Source organism: Sceloporus undulatus, chromosome 1, assembly GCF_019175285.1.
Source record: "Sceloporus undulatus isolate JIND9_A2432 ecotype Alabama chromosome 1, SceUnd_v1.1, whole genome shotgun sequence".
Classification (NCBI taxonomy): Eukaryota; Metazoa; Chordata; class Lepidosauria; order Squamata; family Phrynosomatidae; genus Sceloporus; species Sceloporus undulatus.
This window is the reverse complement of record NC_056522.1, coordinates 5,427,108-5,443,396: the sequence shown is the minus strand read 5'-3', so window position 1 is coordinate 5,443,396 and position 16,289 is coordinate 5,427,108. Positions and strand designations below refer to the sequence as shown.

The window sequence follows — 16,289 nt, the reverse complement described above, 5'->3', positions numbered from 1 at the left end:
CCTTATTTGTTGTTGTTGTTGCTATTGTTAATTGCCTTCAGGTCAACTGACTTCAACTTATGGCCGCCATATGAACACCTCCAAGTCACCCTGTTATCAGTAGCCCTGCTCAGGTCTTACCAACTTAGGACAATAGAATCTATTGACCTATAATGTGGTCTTCCTCTTCTCCTTCTGTATTCCATCTTACCAAGCATTAATGTATTTTCTATTGAGTCCTGTATTCTCATGATATGTCCAAAATATGACAGTATCAGTTTTTTTACCCTGGCTTCTAGGGAAAGTTTAAGTTTAATTTGCTCTTTTACTTGTCTTTTTAGCAATCCACAGTATCTGTAGGACTCTTCTAAATGAACATAAGTCTCCAGGACCAGATGAACTACATCCAAGGGTATTAAAAGAACTGGCAAATATAATATTGGAACCATTAGCAATTATCTTTGAGAACTCTTGGAGGACAGGATAAGTCCCAGCAGACTGGAGGAGGGCAAACGTTGTCCCCATCTTCAAAAAGGGGAAAAAAGAGGATCCCAACAATTATCGTCCAGTTAGTCTGACATCGATACCAGGAAAGATTCTAGAGCAGATCATTAAACAGAGAGTCTGTGAACATGTAGAAAGCAATTCCATAATCACAAAAAGTCAACATGGGGTTCAGAGAAAGAAGTCATGCCAGACAAACCTGATCTCTTTTTTGATAAAATTACTAGCTTGTTAGATGAAGGGAATGCTGTGGATATAGTATATCTTGATTTCAGTAAGGCCTTTGACAAAGTTCTCCATGACATTGTGGGCTAGACAAGGCAACTGTTACATGGATTTGTAATTTGTTGACCAGCTGAACCCAAAGGGTGCTCAGCAATGGCTCCTTTTCATCTTGGAGAGAAGTGACCAGTGGAGTCCCACAGGACTCTGTCCTGGGGCCAGTGCTATTCAACATGTTTATCAATGACTTGGAGGACAAAATTGGGGGCTTACTTATCAAATCTGCAGATGACACCAAATTAGGGGGAGTAGCTAATACTCCAGAGGACAGGATCAAAATTCAAAACGACCTGAATAGACTAGAAAACTGGGCCAAAGCTAACAAAATGAAATTCAACACGGAAAAATGTAAGGTACTGCACTTAGTACCTTATGCACTGATATAGGATAGGAGACACCTGGCTGAATGAAACCACGTGTAAAAAGGATCTAGGAGTCCAAGTAGACCACAAGTTGAACATGAGTCAACAGTGTGATGCGGCAGCTAACAAGGCCAATGTGATTTTAGGTTGCATCAATAGATGTCTAGATCAGTGGTGGTGAACCTATGGCAGGTGTGCCATAGGTGGCAATCAGAACCCTCTCTGTGGGCACACACTCTGTCACCCCAGCACAGATTTTGCCAGAGTTTGTTACTAGAAAGCCAGAAGAAGGTGGCACTTTGTGATAAATAAATGGGTTTTGGGTTGCAGTTTGGGCACTCGGTCTGTAAAAGGTTCGCCACCACTGGTCTAGATCAAGGGAAGTAATAGTCTCACTCTATTCTGCTCTGGTCAGGCCTCACCTGGAATACTGTGTCCAGTTCTGGGCACCACAATTCAAAAAGGATGTGGAGAAACAGGAGTGTGTCCAAAGGAGGATGATTAAAATGGTGAAGGGTCTAGAAAACAATGCCCTATGAGGAACAACTTAGGGAGCTGGAGATGTTTAGCCTGGAGAAGAGAAGTTAAGAGGTGATATGATAACTCTGTTTAAATATTTGAAGGGCTGTCATATTGAGGAGGGAGCAAGCTTGTTTTCTGCTGCTCCAGAGACTAGAACGTGGAACAATGGATGCAAGCTACAGGAAAAGAGATTCCACCTCAACATTAGGAGGAACTTCCTGACAGTAAGGGCTGTTCGACAGTGGAATGAACTCCCTCGGATTGTAGTGGAGTCTCCTTTTTTGGAGGTCCTTAAGCAGAGGCTGGATGGCCATCTGTCAGGGATGCTTTGATTGAGATTTCCTGCATGGCAGATTGGGGTTGAATGGCCCTTGTGGTGTCTTCCAACTCTATGATTCTATGATTCTCCAGCACCACATTTCAAATGAGTTGATTCTCTTTCTTCCTCGGTTCACTCCATAAGTCAAAGTTGACTTGACAGCAATTAACAACAAACCTCAACATGAAAAAATCTCATGCATACAAACCACAGCTTGTTCCAAACATCTTTACTTTTATGGCCTGGAAGCTCAAGAATAAAAAGGATGCTTGAATAAATTTAACCACTCAGTGTTCAGGTCCTTCCATACGTCCCCTGGGTGAAAGCAGAAGACTACAACCACGAAGGAATCATTTGACCCTCTAGACATTGTTGGAATACTGCTTTCAGCATCCCTCACCAGTCAACAGGTGACTTGATGGCACACATGCATACGCACACACAAGCATCCCATTGAGCTCAATGGGACTTATGTCTGTGTAAATATTATCTAGTCTGTGCGTTAAGTTACGGTACTTATAACAATGGTAATTACATGAAAAACTACAGAGGCTGAGTAAGTCAGCTCTCAGGGTAAATCTACATTGTAGAAATAATGAGGCACCAGTATCCCTTGGCAGATAAAGCTAAAGACCATATAAAACTACAAATCCCAGGATTCCATTGAATGGGGCTACAGCTCTTACAGTGATGTCAAACAGCATTATTTCTACAGTGTAGAGGCACCCATAGCCAGGATATGGGTTGCCTTATTGGTTTCTTTCCAGCTTCCAAAAAGACAAAGACACACACACACACACACACACACACACACCAGGTGGAGCAAACAGAAGGCCCGCTGCAGCTTTTGGAGTCCAAAGGAAGTTTGCTTGCTACTAGCAGGAAGAATCTAATGTCAAATGTCACCAGTAACATTTAAGCAGAGGAGCTCATGGGACCAAGGCCAAGAAGAATGATGCAATTTTTCCTTATTGAAAAAAAATACACAAACAAGCCCCAAACCCTGCAGACACTTGCTGTCCCATGTTGCAAGCCAAAGCTATCACATCTCTGAGTTCAGGATGGCTGGAAAAAGAGACAGAGAACATTGCCAAAGCTGCTCACTCCTCCTCCTTCTCCTCTGAGCTGACTAGCTACCTCTTTGCCAGCCAGACTAATCAAGCCAGTCCTAATGAATTACCATTCCTGATGGCAAAGTGTGGGCGCTTCAAGATCTGTCAGGGTGACCTGAGAGTTTACTAAGACTCAGGTCCAAGTTCAAAACTTAGGATCTCTTCAAAAGGTTGGCATATGCACTACAGAAGCCTTACAGGAAGGTTTCATGTCCTTTCCTCTTGCTATTCTGAAATTGAGGTATTAGGGTAGGAAAATGGAGTTATTAGGGTAGGAGTGGGATGCTAGAGTCCTTGTGAGGAAGAGGGATCTTCTAATGTTTGGGGGTTTTCTTAAAGGTTATCAGGTCAAAAGCTGGGGAGGAAAATTGGGGCCTTGGGGAAATAGTGAGAGCCTTCAGGAGCCACAAAACTGGGATTCAGGGGCTGCACATGACCTAAGAGCCACACTTGTTTTAGGCTGGACCCCTATGGAACCACTTGAGGAGAAGACTAGGCTTTGGCACCTTGGAGATCTCCCTTTAAAGTCTGAATGATGGCTAGGAGTGGATTCCCCATCCCATAACATGGAAGGCACCAGGTACCAATACAAAATCAGGCACATACTGTCATGTTATTCTGGACTGTTACAAAGGAGAAAGAAGAGGTGAATGCTCACCTATCCTGGATCCCTCCAAGGCTAAAGTTGAAAAAAGGCAGGCTCTGTATCAGTGATTCCCAAACTTTGGTCCTCCAGGTATTTTGGACTTCAGCTTCCAGAAGCTCCAGCCAGCTTGACCAACACATAGGAATTCTGGGAATCCAAAACCATCTTGAAGACCAAAGTTTGGGAGCCACTGCTCTATATGCTTGTGAAAATCCACACTCTCCTTAAACACTCTTTTTTAACATGTGTGCAGAGACAGAAAACTTCCTTCTAAAAAGACTCTAAATTATCAGTGACAAAGAAAGGTTACAGAAAACACAGGTGGAGGTTTTTAGGAAAGGGATATAAAATGATGCTATTAAATCAGGAAAGGGAGGGAGGAGGGAGGATTGGTGGGTGAGTTTTTGCTTGCTTGGGAAATTGGAGGGATCCCAGTAATAGAAAGCATGGAACCTTTGTCAAACATGACAGCCTAAGAAAAAGCCACAATATCCTTGGTGGCTGACAGCTTCTATGTCAGTGCACAGTGACTCTGCTCTGGGTCTTAGCATGAACCTTGCAATCCTAGAATGATAGAGATGGAAGAGATTCCAAGAGACATCCACCAACCCTATGCCATGCAGGAATACATAATCAAAGCACTCCTTCCAGCCTCTGTTTAAAAACCTCCAAAGAAGAAGACTCCACCACCCTCCAAAGAAGCGTCTTCCACTGTTGGACAGCTCTTACCATCAGGAAGTTCTTCCTAATGTTTAGGTGGAATTTCTTTTCTGGTAGTTTACACCCACTGCTCCGGGTCCTAGTCTCTGAAGTAGCATGAAACAAGCTTACACCATCCTCAGTATGACATTCTTTAAAAGAATTGAAATCTGGCTCTCATGTCACCCCTTAACCTTCTCTTCTTCAGGCTAAATATACCCAGCTCCAAGAAGTAGCTGTGTTAGTCTCTTGAAGCATAAAAAAGTGGAAGGGAAGAGAAAGGGGACAAAAGGATTGTAGCAGCACCTTTAAGGCTGATTTCTATTTTAGCATGAGTTTTCATGGATACAAACCCACTTCTTTGGATGCAGTAGAGGGTGATATTCATGCTTCAAGATAGTTATCCAAGATGCTGGTATCTAAATAGGTCCAGCACCTTGGACAGTTCTTTTAAACACCAGTCAAAAACCCAGAACAGGATTCACTGGTGTACAGTACTAATATGGAAATTATCAGCTTCTGGTGCACAGAGTAATTTCAGAGCAACTTTCTTTCTTCAAGTGGGAATTGCCAAAATATTAACTCATCCCTATCAGTTCTTACAAGCCACTGTCTTTAAAAACCCTGGCATCTATCTGTCTGTCTGTCAAACAATTTGATTCCTACCCTGCCTTTCTCCAAGGAATGGTACTCAAGGCTGCTTTCTGGATGATTAAAAACCAGATACAGTTAAAAACCACAGTAGGTTATAATGTTACACACAATTAACCCAATCATCCTATTAAAATGATAACAGGATTAAAAGCAAAACAGAAAACAAAGAGTGTAACACCCTACCCCAGCTCACTCCCATTAAAATCTCTTTCCTCAGCAGCCACACAAGCTGCCAAAAGGCGAATGGGCAACCGAGTTGGGATGGGCGGACAGTTTAGGTTATGCAAGAGTTAGAAACAAATTAAAGAAGTTCTTTGGCAGAGTAGCAGAAAATTTTCTTCAAAGAACCACAGATCAGGAAGGAAACTCAGAGATGATCTAGTCCAATGCCTCAGAGATACAGGTGATCTATTATTGCAGCACACAGGTCAGGCAGCTATCCAGCCTCTGGTTTAAAAAATATACAAAGAGACAGAGTCCAATAACCTCCAAAGCAGTCTGTTCCAATAGAAAACAGTTCATAGCATCAGGGAATTATTTGACAGTGAAACAAACTGCTTAAAAAGGTGATGGACATTCACGAAATTTTAAATGAAACCAGAGTGACACCTGCTGGCAAGTGAATGTGTAACCATACAATGCCACCCAAGGCACTTTCTTTTGTTCAGCTAATATTGTCACTCTTGAAATGCCAATGTGCTAAAGGAGAGGTGGGCAACGATGGAGATGGGGGAAACAGTTTTTTACCACTGTTCCCTCCTCCAGCAGTAAATCCCGCTGGCAAAAAAATGGTCAGAGTGAGGAGAATATTGAAAAGCACATTAAAAGCAGGACATAGTGAGGAGATAAGCTCCAGGCGCTCTAAGATGGTCAATTGTTTTATGTGAAGTTGAAGGCTTTCACAGCTGGCATCCATAGTTTTTTGTGGAGTTTTCATGCTATGAGGCCATTTTCTAGAAGGGTTTGGCAAAATGTCAGGAATAAACTCTTCTAGAACATGACCTCATAGCCCAAAAAACCCACAAAAAACTATGGTCAACTGATTATTCCCTTTAAATAACCCAACGTGTTTCAGCCTGTATGAGAAAAGGCCTTCTTAGAAAATCTCTGGAGTTGTGAACACTCTCCAAAACACAGGACCATTGAGCATTAAAAGGACAGAGTCTGCAGTATTTTCTTTTACACACACACACACACACACTCCAAATAGCCTCATGAAAAGGAAGGAATAAACAGTTGAACATCTTAGAGCACATGAAGCTTGCCTCCTCAAAAATGGTCAGAAACAAAATGAAATTACTTTTGTTGGCATTTTGGATTGACTTTCTCTGTTGGAGATTTTTGAGAGCTTTTCATCCCAAAACATTTTGGGGATGCCAGGACCTGAAGGGGTACTGGGGGGCCAGGAGACCACACAAAAGCCCCTGGGGACTGACCCACCATGTCATCAGAACAAGCATTCAAGCCCTCAGAGTGGAAAATTCCTGCCTCTTGACTCTACTAGCCTTTGCTTATTTGAAAAAGGTATCCCAACAAGAGTTCCTCAGATCTTTGTGTCACCTTTTCCAAAGCTCCCCTCACTAAAAATTCCCCAAAACCAACATCGAGTGGGGTGGGTGAGGAGAGGAAGGGAGGGAGGGGTTCCATGCCAACCGAAGCCTGATGAAGCCAACAACACTCACAGCCGCTGGGTAAAAGGTTTGGTTCAGAGGGAATGGCCGGAGTGTCTTGGATTGGTTTTGTTTACCAGGGTTTGTCTTCTCAAGCTGGTACCATCGGTAAAAGGCCCTTTTCTTTTGTTCGCTCAGGTCCGATCCCTGTTGCAACAACCAGTGGGAGATCCGACTCTGACTGATCCCTGGAGGAAAGAGACAAAGATAGAGATAAGAGAAGAGGCTGTGGCTTTTCTTGCCCCTCCGTCACCTGTCCACAGCCTTTATACTGCAGGGGTGAGTAGGGTTGGTCGTTTAATGTCAGCCTGACATCAAATGGGGGAACACAGCACCCCAAGAATATCAGCCTGATTCCTACAGTTATCCCTAACTACAACAGCTTCACTAAATTTCCAAAAAAATAAAAATAAAAACACCTATATTGTACTCATATTATAACCAGAAGCTGGAGGAATTCTTAGTCTTCCCTTTCTCCCTGTGCTTTTCAGATTACGTTATGATAAATGGTATTGTATAAACATTCTACAGTTATAGTAATACAGCCAAACAGTACAGTTTGTTGGAATTCATAAAAAACATATCTTTAAATTGATTAAGTGGTACGATGTCCAATATACTGCGCTTGAAAATAGTAATTATTGGGATTTTTGTTGGTAGTTTACATTATTATTTTGTTGTTTCCCCATTGCTTTTTTTTTATATTGGTTGTCAAAATGACCTTGACAGACTGGAGAGTTGGGACCAAACTAATAACATGAATTTCAGCAGGGCTAAATGGTACTACATCTAGGAAAGAAAAATGAAAGGCCTGAATATAGGTTGGGTGGTACCTAGCTTGAGAGCAGTATATGTGAAAAGGATCTAGAGGTCTTTGTAGGCCGCAAACTAAACATGAGTCAATAGTGTGATGCAGCAGCTTAAAAAGCCAATAAGATCTTGGCTACATCAATAGAAGTGTAGTGTCCAGATCAAGAACAGCAATAGTGCCACTCTATTTTGCTTAGGTCAGACCTCAATTAGAATACTGTATCCAGTCCTAGGTAGCACAGTTCAAGAAGGATATTGATTAGCTAGAATGTGTCCAGAGAATGGCCATCAAGATGATCAAAGGTCAGGAAACCATGTCTTATGAGGAATGACTGAAGGAGCTTGGTATGTTTAGGTTAGAGAAGAGAAGACTGAGAGATGACATGATAATTATCTTTAAATATCTGAAGAGATTCAAAGATATAGTTGTGTTAGTCTGGAATATTACTGTCCAAAGTGATCTTGTAGCACCTTTGAGTCTGCGTAAAAGAAATTGTAGCATAACCTTTTGTAGAATTAGGGGCTAAACAGAATGGCTTGAAGCACCGGTGTGAGGGTATGGCATTTAAACGATGCATGCCCCCACACTGCCCACCTGACTACATGGCGGGTGGCATCACGACACTCTTTGGCACAGTGTTTACACATCACATGCCGAAAGGAGCACCAAAAAGTGCTGCTGGTCCGGCAAAGGCGCTTTTTTGCCGGCTCTAAAAGGAGCGGCATTTTGCTGCCTCATTTTGAGCTGGCAACCTGATGGATCAGAGCCATGGCATGTGGTTTCTGCGTCCCTAATACGGTGCTGAAAGAGACGCTGTTCTATCAGGGCCGTCTGTTTTGCCCCTCAGTCTACTTCCTTCATGCATCTGAAGAGGTAGATCAACTGCACAAACGTTTATAGTACAATTTCTTTTACGTTTATTCTCAAAAGTCTACAATATTCTTTTCTTTATCTGAAAGGATGTCATGTAGAAGGAGCGAGCTCATTTTTGCTGCTCCAGAGAAGGAGCGAGCTTGTTTTATGCTGCTCCAGTGTCTAGAGCATGAACCAATGAATTCAAATTACAAGAAAAGAATATCTTGACAGCAAGAACTGCTCAGCAGTGAGGAACAGACTGCCTTGGAGGATGGTGGAGTCTCTTTCTTTGGGGGTCTTTAATCAGAGGTTGGATGAGCCTCTTTCAGAGGTGCTTTAGTTATGTATTCCTTCATTGGCAGGGGACTGGTCAAGATCAGTGTTTCTTAAACTTTGCTCCTCCAGATGTTTTGGACTTCAGCTACCAGAATTCCTGACTGTTGACCAAGCTGGCGGGGACTTCTGGGAGCTGAAGTCCAAAACACTTGGAGGACCACAGTTTGGGAATCCCTGGTCTAAATGGTCCCTTCCAACTCTATTTCAATTTCATGATTCTAAGATTCACTTACCTACTGACTTATGCAATTGGTCTACTCTAGTTGCAACTAACTAGTAAGTCAAATTTTACCTAATAAAGACAAGACAACCGGTGTGGTGTGGTGGTCTTCTGCGATCCAGGCTCTATTTCCAACTAAGCCATGCAACAACTGGGTGACTTGGAACCCATCATTCTTTTTGAGCCTGACCTACTTCACAGTGTTGCTGACAGAATACTATAGGAGGAAGAAAGGTATATGTGCCACTTTGGGCTCACTTGAAAGGAAAAGTCGGATATAAATATAACAAGTAAATTAGCACTTCTGGCTAAAAAAATCTGTGTGAGTGTCTTGACATTACCTCAGCATGATTAAGAAACTATGTTCAACCACAGTGGTGGTTACTGTCATTAGGAGGTCTGGCTTCATAGAAGCATAGCAGTGGTACAGCCCCAAAGAACAGATCCTTGTTGAAAAGAGAGAGATGTCCCAAGAACCCAGAAAGCAAACGATGAATTTGGTAGTAACTTAATACATGGTTCCTTATACACAGGTGGGCAACTGCAGAGTGGGCAGGGGCCAGTCACACATATCCCAAAACACCCTTCTGTGAAGAAGTGATGCTGTGTCACTTTGCATGTGTGTGTGCCTCCAAGCTGCCTATCAACTGATCATCTGATCATGGGAGCTAAGCAGGGTCGGTGATGGTTAACACTTGGATGGGGAGATCACCAACAAACATCATGTTCTGTAGACTATTTTTCAGACAAAAGAACTGATGATCAAATCGGTACTTGAACAGATCAAGCCTGAACTCTACCTAGAAGCCCAGATGATGAGACCAAGACTGTCACACTTTGGCCACATCATGAGAAGGCATGACTCATGCAAAAACACAATAATGCTAGGAAAGGTAGAGAGCAGTAGAAAGAGAGAAAGACTTCATGTCGGATGGCTAGATTCAATTAGGACCTGAATCTGCAAGGCCCACACACAACATTGGAGGACAGGGGGTCTTGGAGATGTCTCATCCAAAGGGTCACCATGAGTCAGAGTCAACTTGAGGGCAGTTAACAACAACTGGCAAAACTACTGAGTATTTCTTGCCTACAAAAACCCTATGAAATTCGTGTGATCTCCGTAAATCAACAGGCTAGCCTTGACTAGACTTAAAAGCAGAGAGAATAAAGTAAAATATGGTCATGAGGATAGCAATGGCAAACCTACTCTGAAGAAACGTGCCAAGAAAACCCTATGAAAGGCCCACCTTAGGGTCAACGTAAGTCGGAAATGACTTGAAGGCACACAACAACACATGGTCATGTATGTGATATATGCCCATGTGGGTACATGAACACATCTTCAAGTCACCTGTCAGCTTATGGTGATTCCATGAATTTCAATGGATTTTCTCAAACAAAGAAAACTCAGACCTGGTTTGACCAGTTCCTTCCTCTGAAATATTGCCTACAGTACCTACTATTGATTGACAGTCTCCCATCCAAGGACTAAACAGTGTTGACCCTGCTTAGCTCCAAGATCAGATGGGACTGGGTGCCTTTAGGATATTTAGGCCCTCAATATGATGGATATTATGTTTTAAGATGAGTGAACTCTCAGGAGGAGGTGAGAACACATAATGTTGAAGGAGCCTAGGAAGTGCTTTAATTAGGTTTTTAAAAAGTCTGGCCTGTTTTTCCATCCAATTTTCAGCTGGATATTTAAAAAATAATAATTTAGGGTTCAGGGGTCTTTGGAAGTCTCCTGAGAGCCCACTGGTCAGTGACAGATATGAATTAGCTAGACTCAAGAGACTGCACTTAAACATTAGTTAAGAGGAGAGACAGTGTGATGTGTCAAGTCAAAGAGAGGATTTAGATGAGTTAAATAAGCAACAAGAACAACTAAGCCTTGAAATTTGTAACCGTAAGCTTCTGTACACCAAGCAATCTTTAACTGTATGGTGAACATCTGTTCAATTAATTAGTCTTGTAATATACACATGTGCTTCTGGGACTGCTACAGTTGCGCTGCTGGAGTGGTGACATTCTGATACACGGCAACTATGGTGGCACCAGTAATGAATCAAGGCTGGTGTTAAGTTGGGCATCCTAGTGTGGGGTGGAAGTCCTCACAAGGCCCACCACAGGAACACACACTCCCTGAACTCTAAAAACCAGTTCAGCTCTTGGACCAAAAGATCCTTGGCATAAGGCCCACCCCATGGCATCTCCAGTTTAATTAAAAACAAATCACGTTGGAGTTGCAGATCAAAGGTGCTTAGAGTTGCAGATCAAAGGATAAGACTTGCAAGTTATAAAATAGGAAGCAATCCATTTCCCCCCCCCCCCCATTATATAGTTTCAGCAGAACACATCTGGCATGTTTTATAAAAATCCCAGTCACTGGGTTTTTAAAAAAATTATTATTATTAATATAAAAGGCTTTGAGCTCTTCAGTTGAAGAGACCTAATTTTCAGATGACATTATTGTGATTAATTGCTCCGACCGTCTGCAAAGATAGACAATGGTGCATGGGGGGGGCGGGGGGCGGAGAGCAGAACACTAGCTTATAGGATATTATGAACATGTCCACCAGGAAATGGAGTGACTCACTCGGCCGTTCATTTTGTGCTGGCTGGAACAATCTGGACACACACCCATGCGCAAGACCTGGTAGTAAACAGCAGTTTAGCCAGTCACTATACATTTCTGGTGTGATCAGAGATGCTGCCTGGGAGTAGAACAAGAGAAATGGCCCTATCTTTATGAAAAGTCCCTCTCTCTCCCACCAAAAGGGAAGGAGATGGGGTGTGTGTGTGCATTTTTGAGTAATGGGAAGAGGGATCAGGATTATTATTATTATTATTATTATTATTATTATTAGCCGCCTTTCTTCTAATACAGGGACTCAAGACGGTACCCTTGATACAGCAGAAGGGATGTACCATAATGATAATGATACAACAGACACTTTTGAAACAAAGGAGGGATTAAATTCAGTTTAACACTTCCTTTTGCTAAGCAATTCAACCGAGTTGTGAGATGAAGAAGTTCCTGTCCATTGGATGTATACTTCACATCACCTGTCCATGAATTCACAGGGTTTCTTAGGCAAGGATTACTCAGAGATGGTTTGCCATTGCCCTCCTCTTAAACAGTCCCTACAGCACTTGATATTTGTTAGTGGCCCCCCATCCAAACCCTAACCAAGGCTGACCATGTTCAGCTTCCAAGATCAGACAGGATCAGGTGCCTTCAGGGTACTTGGGCAAAATGGTTGTGTGGAAGAAGGAATTGTAGCAATATCTGTTGAAATTCCCTCTCTAAGGCTGCATCTACACTGCAGAATTAATGCAGTTTGACACTGGTTCAATTGTCATGGCTCCATGCTATGGAATTCTGGGATTTGTAATTTTGTGAGATATTTAGCCTTCTCTGTCAGAGAGCTCTGGCTCCACAACAAACTATAAATCCCAAGCTTCCATACCACGGAGCCTGGAGAGTTAAAGCAGTGTCTCCAGTGTGGCAGCAGGCTAGCACAACCATCAAAAGTACAAGAGCCCTATCCTGTAAGTCACTTGGCAACATACAAGTCAGTCACCTGGGCTGTTGGTCCTAAACATGACCTGTAAATATGACAAGGGAAATGCTTTTGCCAATATACTGGACTTAGTTGATTTCTTACATCTCACATTTCGGAAGAAAGATGTTCTTTTTGATGTATTTAAACAGATCAAGGCAGTTGGAAATATATTTGCCAGAATCCTATTTCTAGTCCTGACAAGAGTATACCCATGGTCACAACAGGGTTTACTCATGTGTTGACCCAGCAGTCAACAACTAATTTAATCAATTGTTAGGAATTATCACTAAGATTCAGACCATCATCTTTAACACGCTTCAAGGCTTTATTTGGTTGCCAGCAGCATTTCCTTCACTGTTTCCTTTAAAATATTCCTCATATTTTTTTGTTTGTTTGTTTTGCCCGATAAGACACTTTTAATGAACTAAAGCAAATCACACTGAACTAAGAAGACCCCATTTAGACAACTCACAACCTGGTCCTACTGCGTGTTGTTCTCCAAACTCACCTCAAGAGGGAGAGAGCATGAAAGAAAGAGCCCGATTACTCCCCAATTACTCTGGCCAAGCTATTCTTAGCTTCCGTCTACACTGTCATCCTTCTTATCTGTATATTATTAATACTGTGCCCAACCCATCAGAGTCTTGTTTATCTTCGTACAGAAGCCCTTTCAGAAGAGTCTCTAAAAATAAAAAATTTAAAAATCCAGACGACATCACTATTTTTGGCCTAATGCTGTATCAGTTGTTGTTTCTTGATAGGATTTGATATAACACATTAAGAACTTTATGCTAAAAAGCATAATAACAGAAGTGTTATTTTGGTGCAGTACTTGGGGTGAGGTAGAGACATTTCCATATTCGTTTTTCTTCGCCTCCTTCTCTTCAGTGCTGGCGTGGAGAATGTGTGGCCCTCCAGAAGTTGGTCAACTCTCACGCTCACCAGCCTTAGACAACAGAGCCAATGAGAAAGGACCATGGGAAGTGCATAGATCATCTGGAGGCCCCCATGTTCCTTCCAGGCCCCATCTCACCTGGACAGGGATGTCTTTGTGAAACTCAAATCTTTCTCATTCTGTGGGAGGTCTACACCTATTAGCTCTTGCTCAAAACTGCTGAGGTCTCAAAGGGCAGAGCAACAGAACACTTACTACCTGAAACCCAGACAAATTAATTTCAAGGGTGATAGTTTTCACACTACTTCAAAGAGATGGTTATGACTTCTGAAGCCCTATATAACTCAGATCCAGGTTATCTGAAGAATCCCTTATAAGCCTGCCTGTGTCTGGGAATGTTCTGTCTGTCCCACTACACTTACAGGTACATTTCATGGAATATAGGAGATGGGGCCTACTTGGTGTCCCAGGCTCTGGACACTGGCACCCTCCTTGATATTCTTCTGCAAGCAGATGAAGACATTTTCTTCCCACATGTCACTGAAGATTGATTCTTCCGAGGGAGAAGATATGTTTTAGTGTGTTTTAGGGGCTCACCAGACTGCCCCTAAGGGGTGGTCTTCAGCTGCCCCTTTTAGCGCCAGATCGAGGCCGCAGGAACTACATGCCGCAGCTCCAATCGCATCTTTCCATAGTGCAAAAAGGAGCCACGGAAAGGGTGCCATAGCCACAGTCACCATGGCTTTTTGGTGCTCCTTTGGCACTGCATCATCGCTGGCATGGAGATGGAGTCAGGGCTTGTGTCTTACGGATGCTGCGCCCCCATTCCACCCCCAGGCCGGCCTTTATCACTGGTCTGTACACCCTCTTAATCATGCTTTTAACCTTTTTTATATTTTTATGTAATTTTCTACTGTTTTTAGATGATTATTTTAATTGTTTTAAATTTTTCTGTAGGTTTTTTTTTTTTTTTTAATTATCTGTAAGCTGCCTTGGGTCCCTTCTGGGAGAAACAATTGATCAAAGTTAAACACATAATATTGTGTCATGTCTGGTACTGCATGTCTGGGTAAAATCTGATATTGCTAATCTACCTTTATTATTTCTATCTTAAGGGTGGAAACCCATAAAGGTTTATTTTTATTTTATTTATTTTATTTTATTTTAAATGAAGCTAACTTAAATGTAACGGAAGTGAATTATTTACATTTCTAGTTGGCAGATTTTTATCCCAAGCAATCTCTTTATGTGTATTGTTCTATTTTTTATGTTCTATTTTGTATTGATGCTGGTCTTTGACCGTAATAAAGAATTACAACTTCTGGGAGAAAGGCAGCATACAAAAGAAGTAATAAATAAGAATAGGAGGCTAGTTTTCTTCTTGGGATTAGAATCCTAGAGTTACAGAATCATAGAATTGGAAAACAGTACAAAGGCTATCCAGTCCAATCCCCCACCATCAAAGCACTCCCGACAGATGGCCATCCAGGCTCTGTTTAAAAACTTCCAAAGGAGGACACTCCACAACACTCCAAGGGAGTGTCTCCCACTGTTGAACTGCTCATACTGTCAGGATGTTCCTTCTACAGTTGAAGTGGAATCCCTTTTCCTGTAGTTTGAAGCTTGCTCCAGGTCCTATTCTCTACAGCAGCAGAAAACAAACTTGCTCCTTTTTCAATATGGCATTCTGCTATCATACCACCTCTTACCCTTCTCTGCTCCAGACTAAATATACCCAGCTCCCTAAGGCACTACTCATAGGGCATGGTTTCCAGACCCTTCACTGTTTTGGTCACCCTCCTCTAGACATGCTCCAGCTTGTCAACATCCTTATTGAACTGTGGTGCCCAGAACTGGACTCAGGTGAGGCCTGAGCAAAGCTTTTAGCTGCTTTTGTTTGTATTGATAATTTAACTTTGATATGATGAACCTCCATTTGTATCTATTTTTAACTTGTATAAGCCACTTTGAGTCCCAGACTGGGGGGGGGGGGGGAAAGCAGGATATAAATAAATCAATACATTTCTATATCAAAACCCTCTACAGATATGAATTCATTTTAGCCAATTTCTTCTGCTCATTTATTTCCTATAAAATAGGACTTTTCCCTCACATGGGGCATACCATTTCACTCCTCTTCACCTGACAAGTTATTACTCTTGTGCTCTATTCTTCTACTCTATTCTTCACTCTACAAGTTATTACTCTCATGCCATTTTCTGCTTTATTATGCTAGTAATAGCATAAAACAGCATAAAAGCCATGCTGGATCACAAAATCAGAATTAGAAGGGTCCCCCAGAGGCCAGTGAGTCCAACCCTTGTTCAGTGCAGGAAATCTAGCTAGAGCATCCCCAGCATGATACTGTCCAGCTTCTTTCTGGAGCTGTCCAGAGAAAGAGATCCTTACCCAATCGCTAGGTAACTGGTTACACTGTCTAACTGCTCTCACTGTCAAGAGGTTCCTTTTAATGCTCAGTCAAAATCCAGAGCACCAGAGAACAAACTGCTCCCTTCCTCTCTCTTTTTTGGCAGTCCTTGAGGTATTTAAAGAGTGCACTCAAGTCACCCCTTACTCTTCTCTTCACCAATCTGAACATGCCCAGCTCCTTCAACCATTCCTCATATGTTTTGTTCTCTGCATCACCTAACTGCTCTCACTGTCAAGAGGTTCCTTTTAATGCTCAGTCAAAATCCAGAGCACCAGAGAACAAACTGCTCCCTTCCTCTCTCTTTTTTGGCAGTCCTTGAGGTATTTAAAGAGTGCACTCAAGTCACCCCTTACTCTTCTCTTCACCAATCTGAACATGCCCAGCTCCTTCAACCATTCCTCATATGTTTTGTTCTCTGCATCACCT

At 42.3% G+C, this 16,289-nt stretch overlaps 1 protein-coding gene across 8 annotated transcripts in view; it reads right to left on the bottom strand.

Annotated features, from left to right (window-relative positions):
• Nucleotides 1–16,289, bottom strand: part of HMBOX1 (homeobox containing 1) — a 155,661-nt gene that overhangs the window by 33,488 nt on the left and 105,884 nt on the right. For all 8 annotated transcript variants that reach the window (XM_042444985.1, XM_042444988.1, XM_042444986.1 and 5 more), the window contains exon 5: nt 6,827–6,937. In XM_042444985.1, the coding sequence (XP_042300919.1) occupies nt 6,827–6,937 (111 nt within the window). The remainder of the gene's footprint in view (nt 1–6,826; nt 6,938–16,289) is intronic.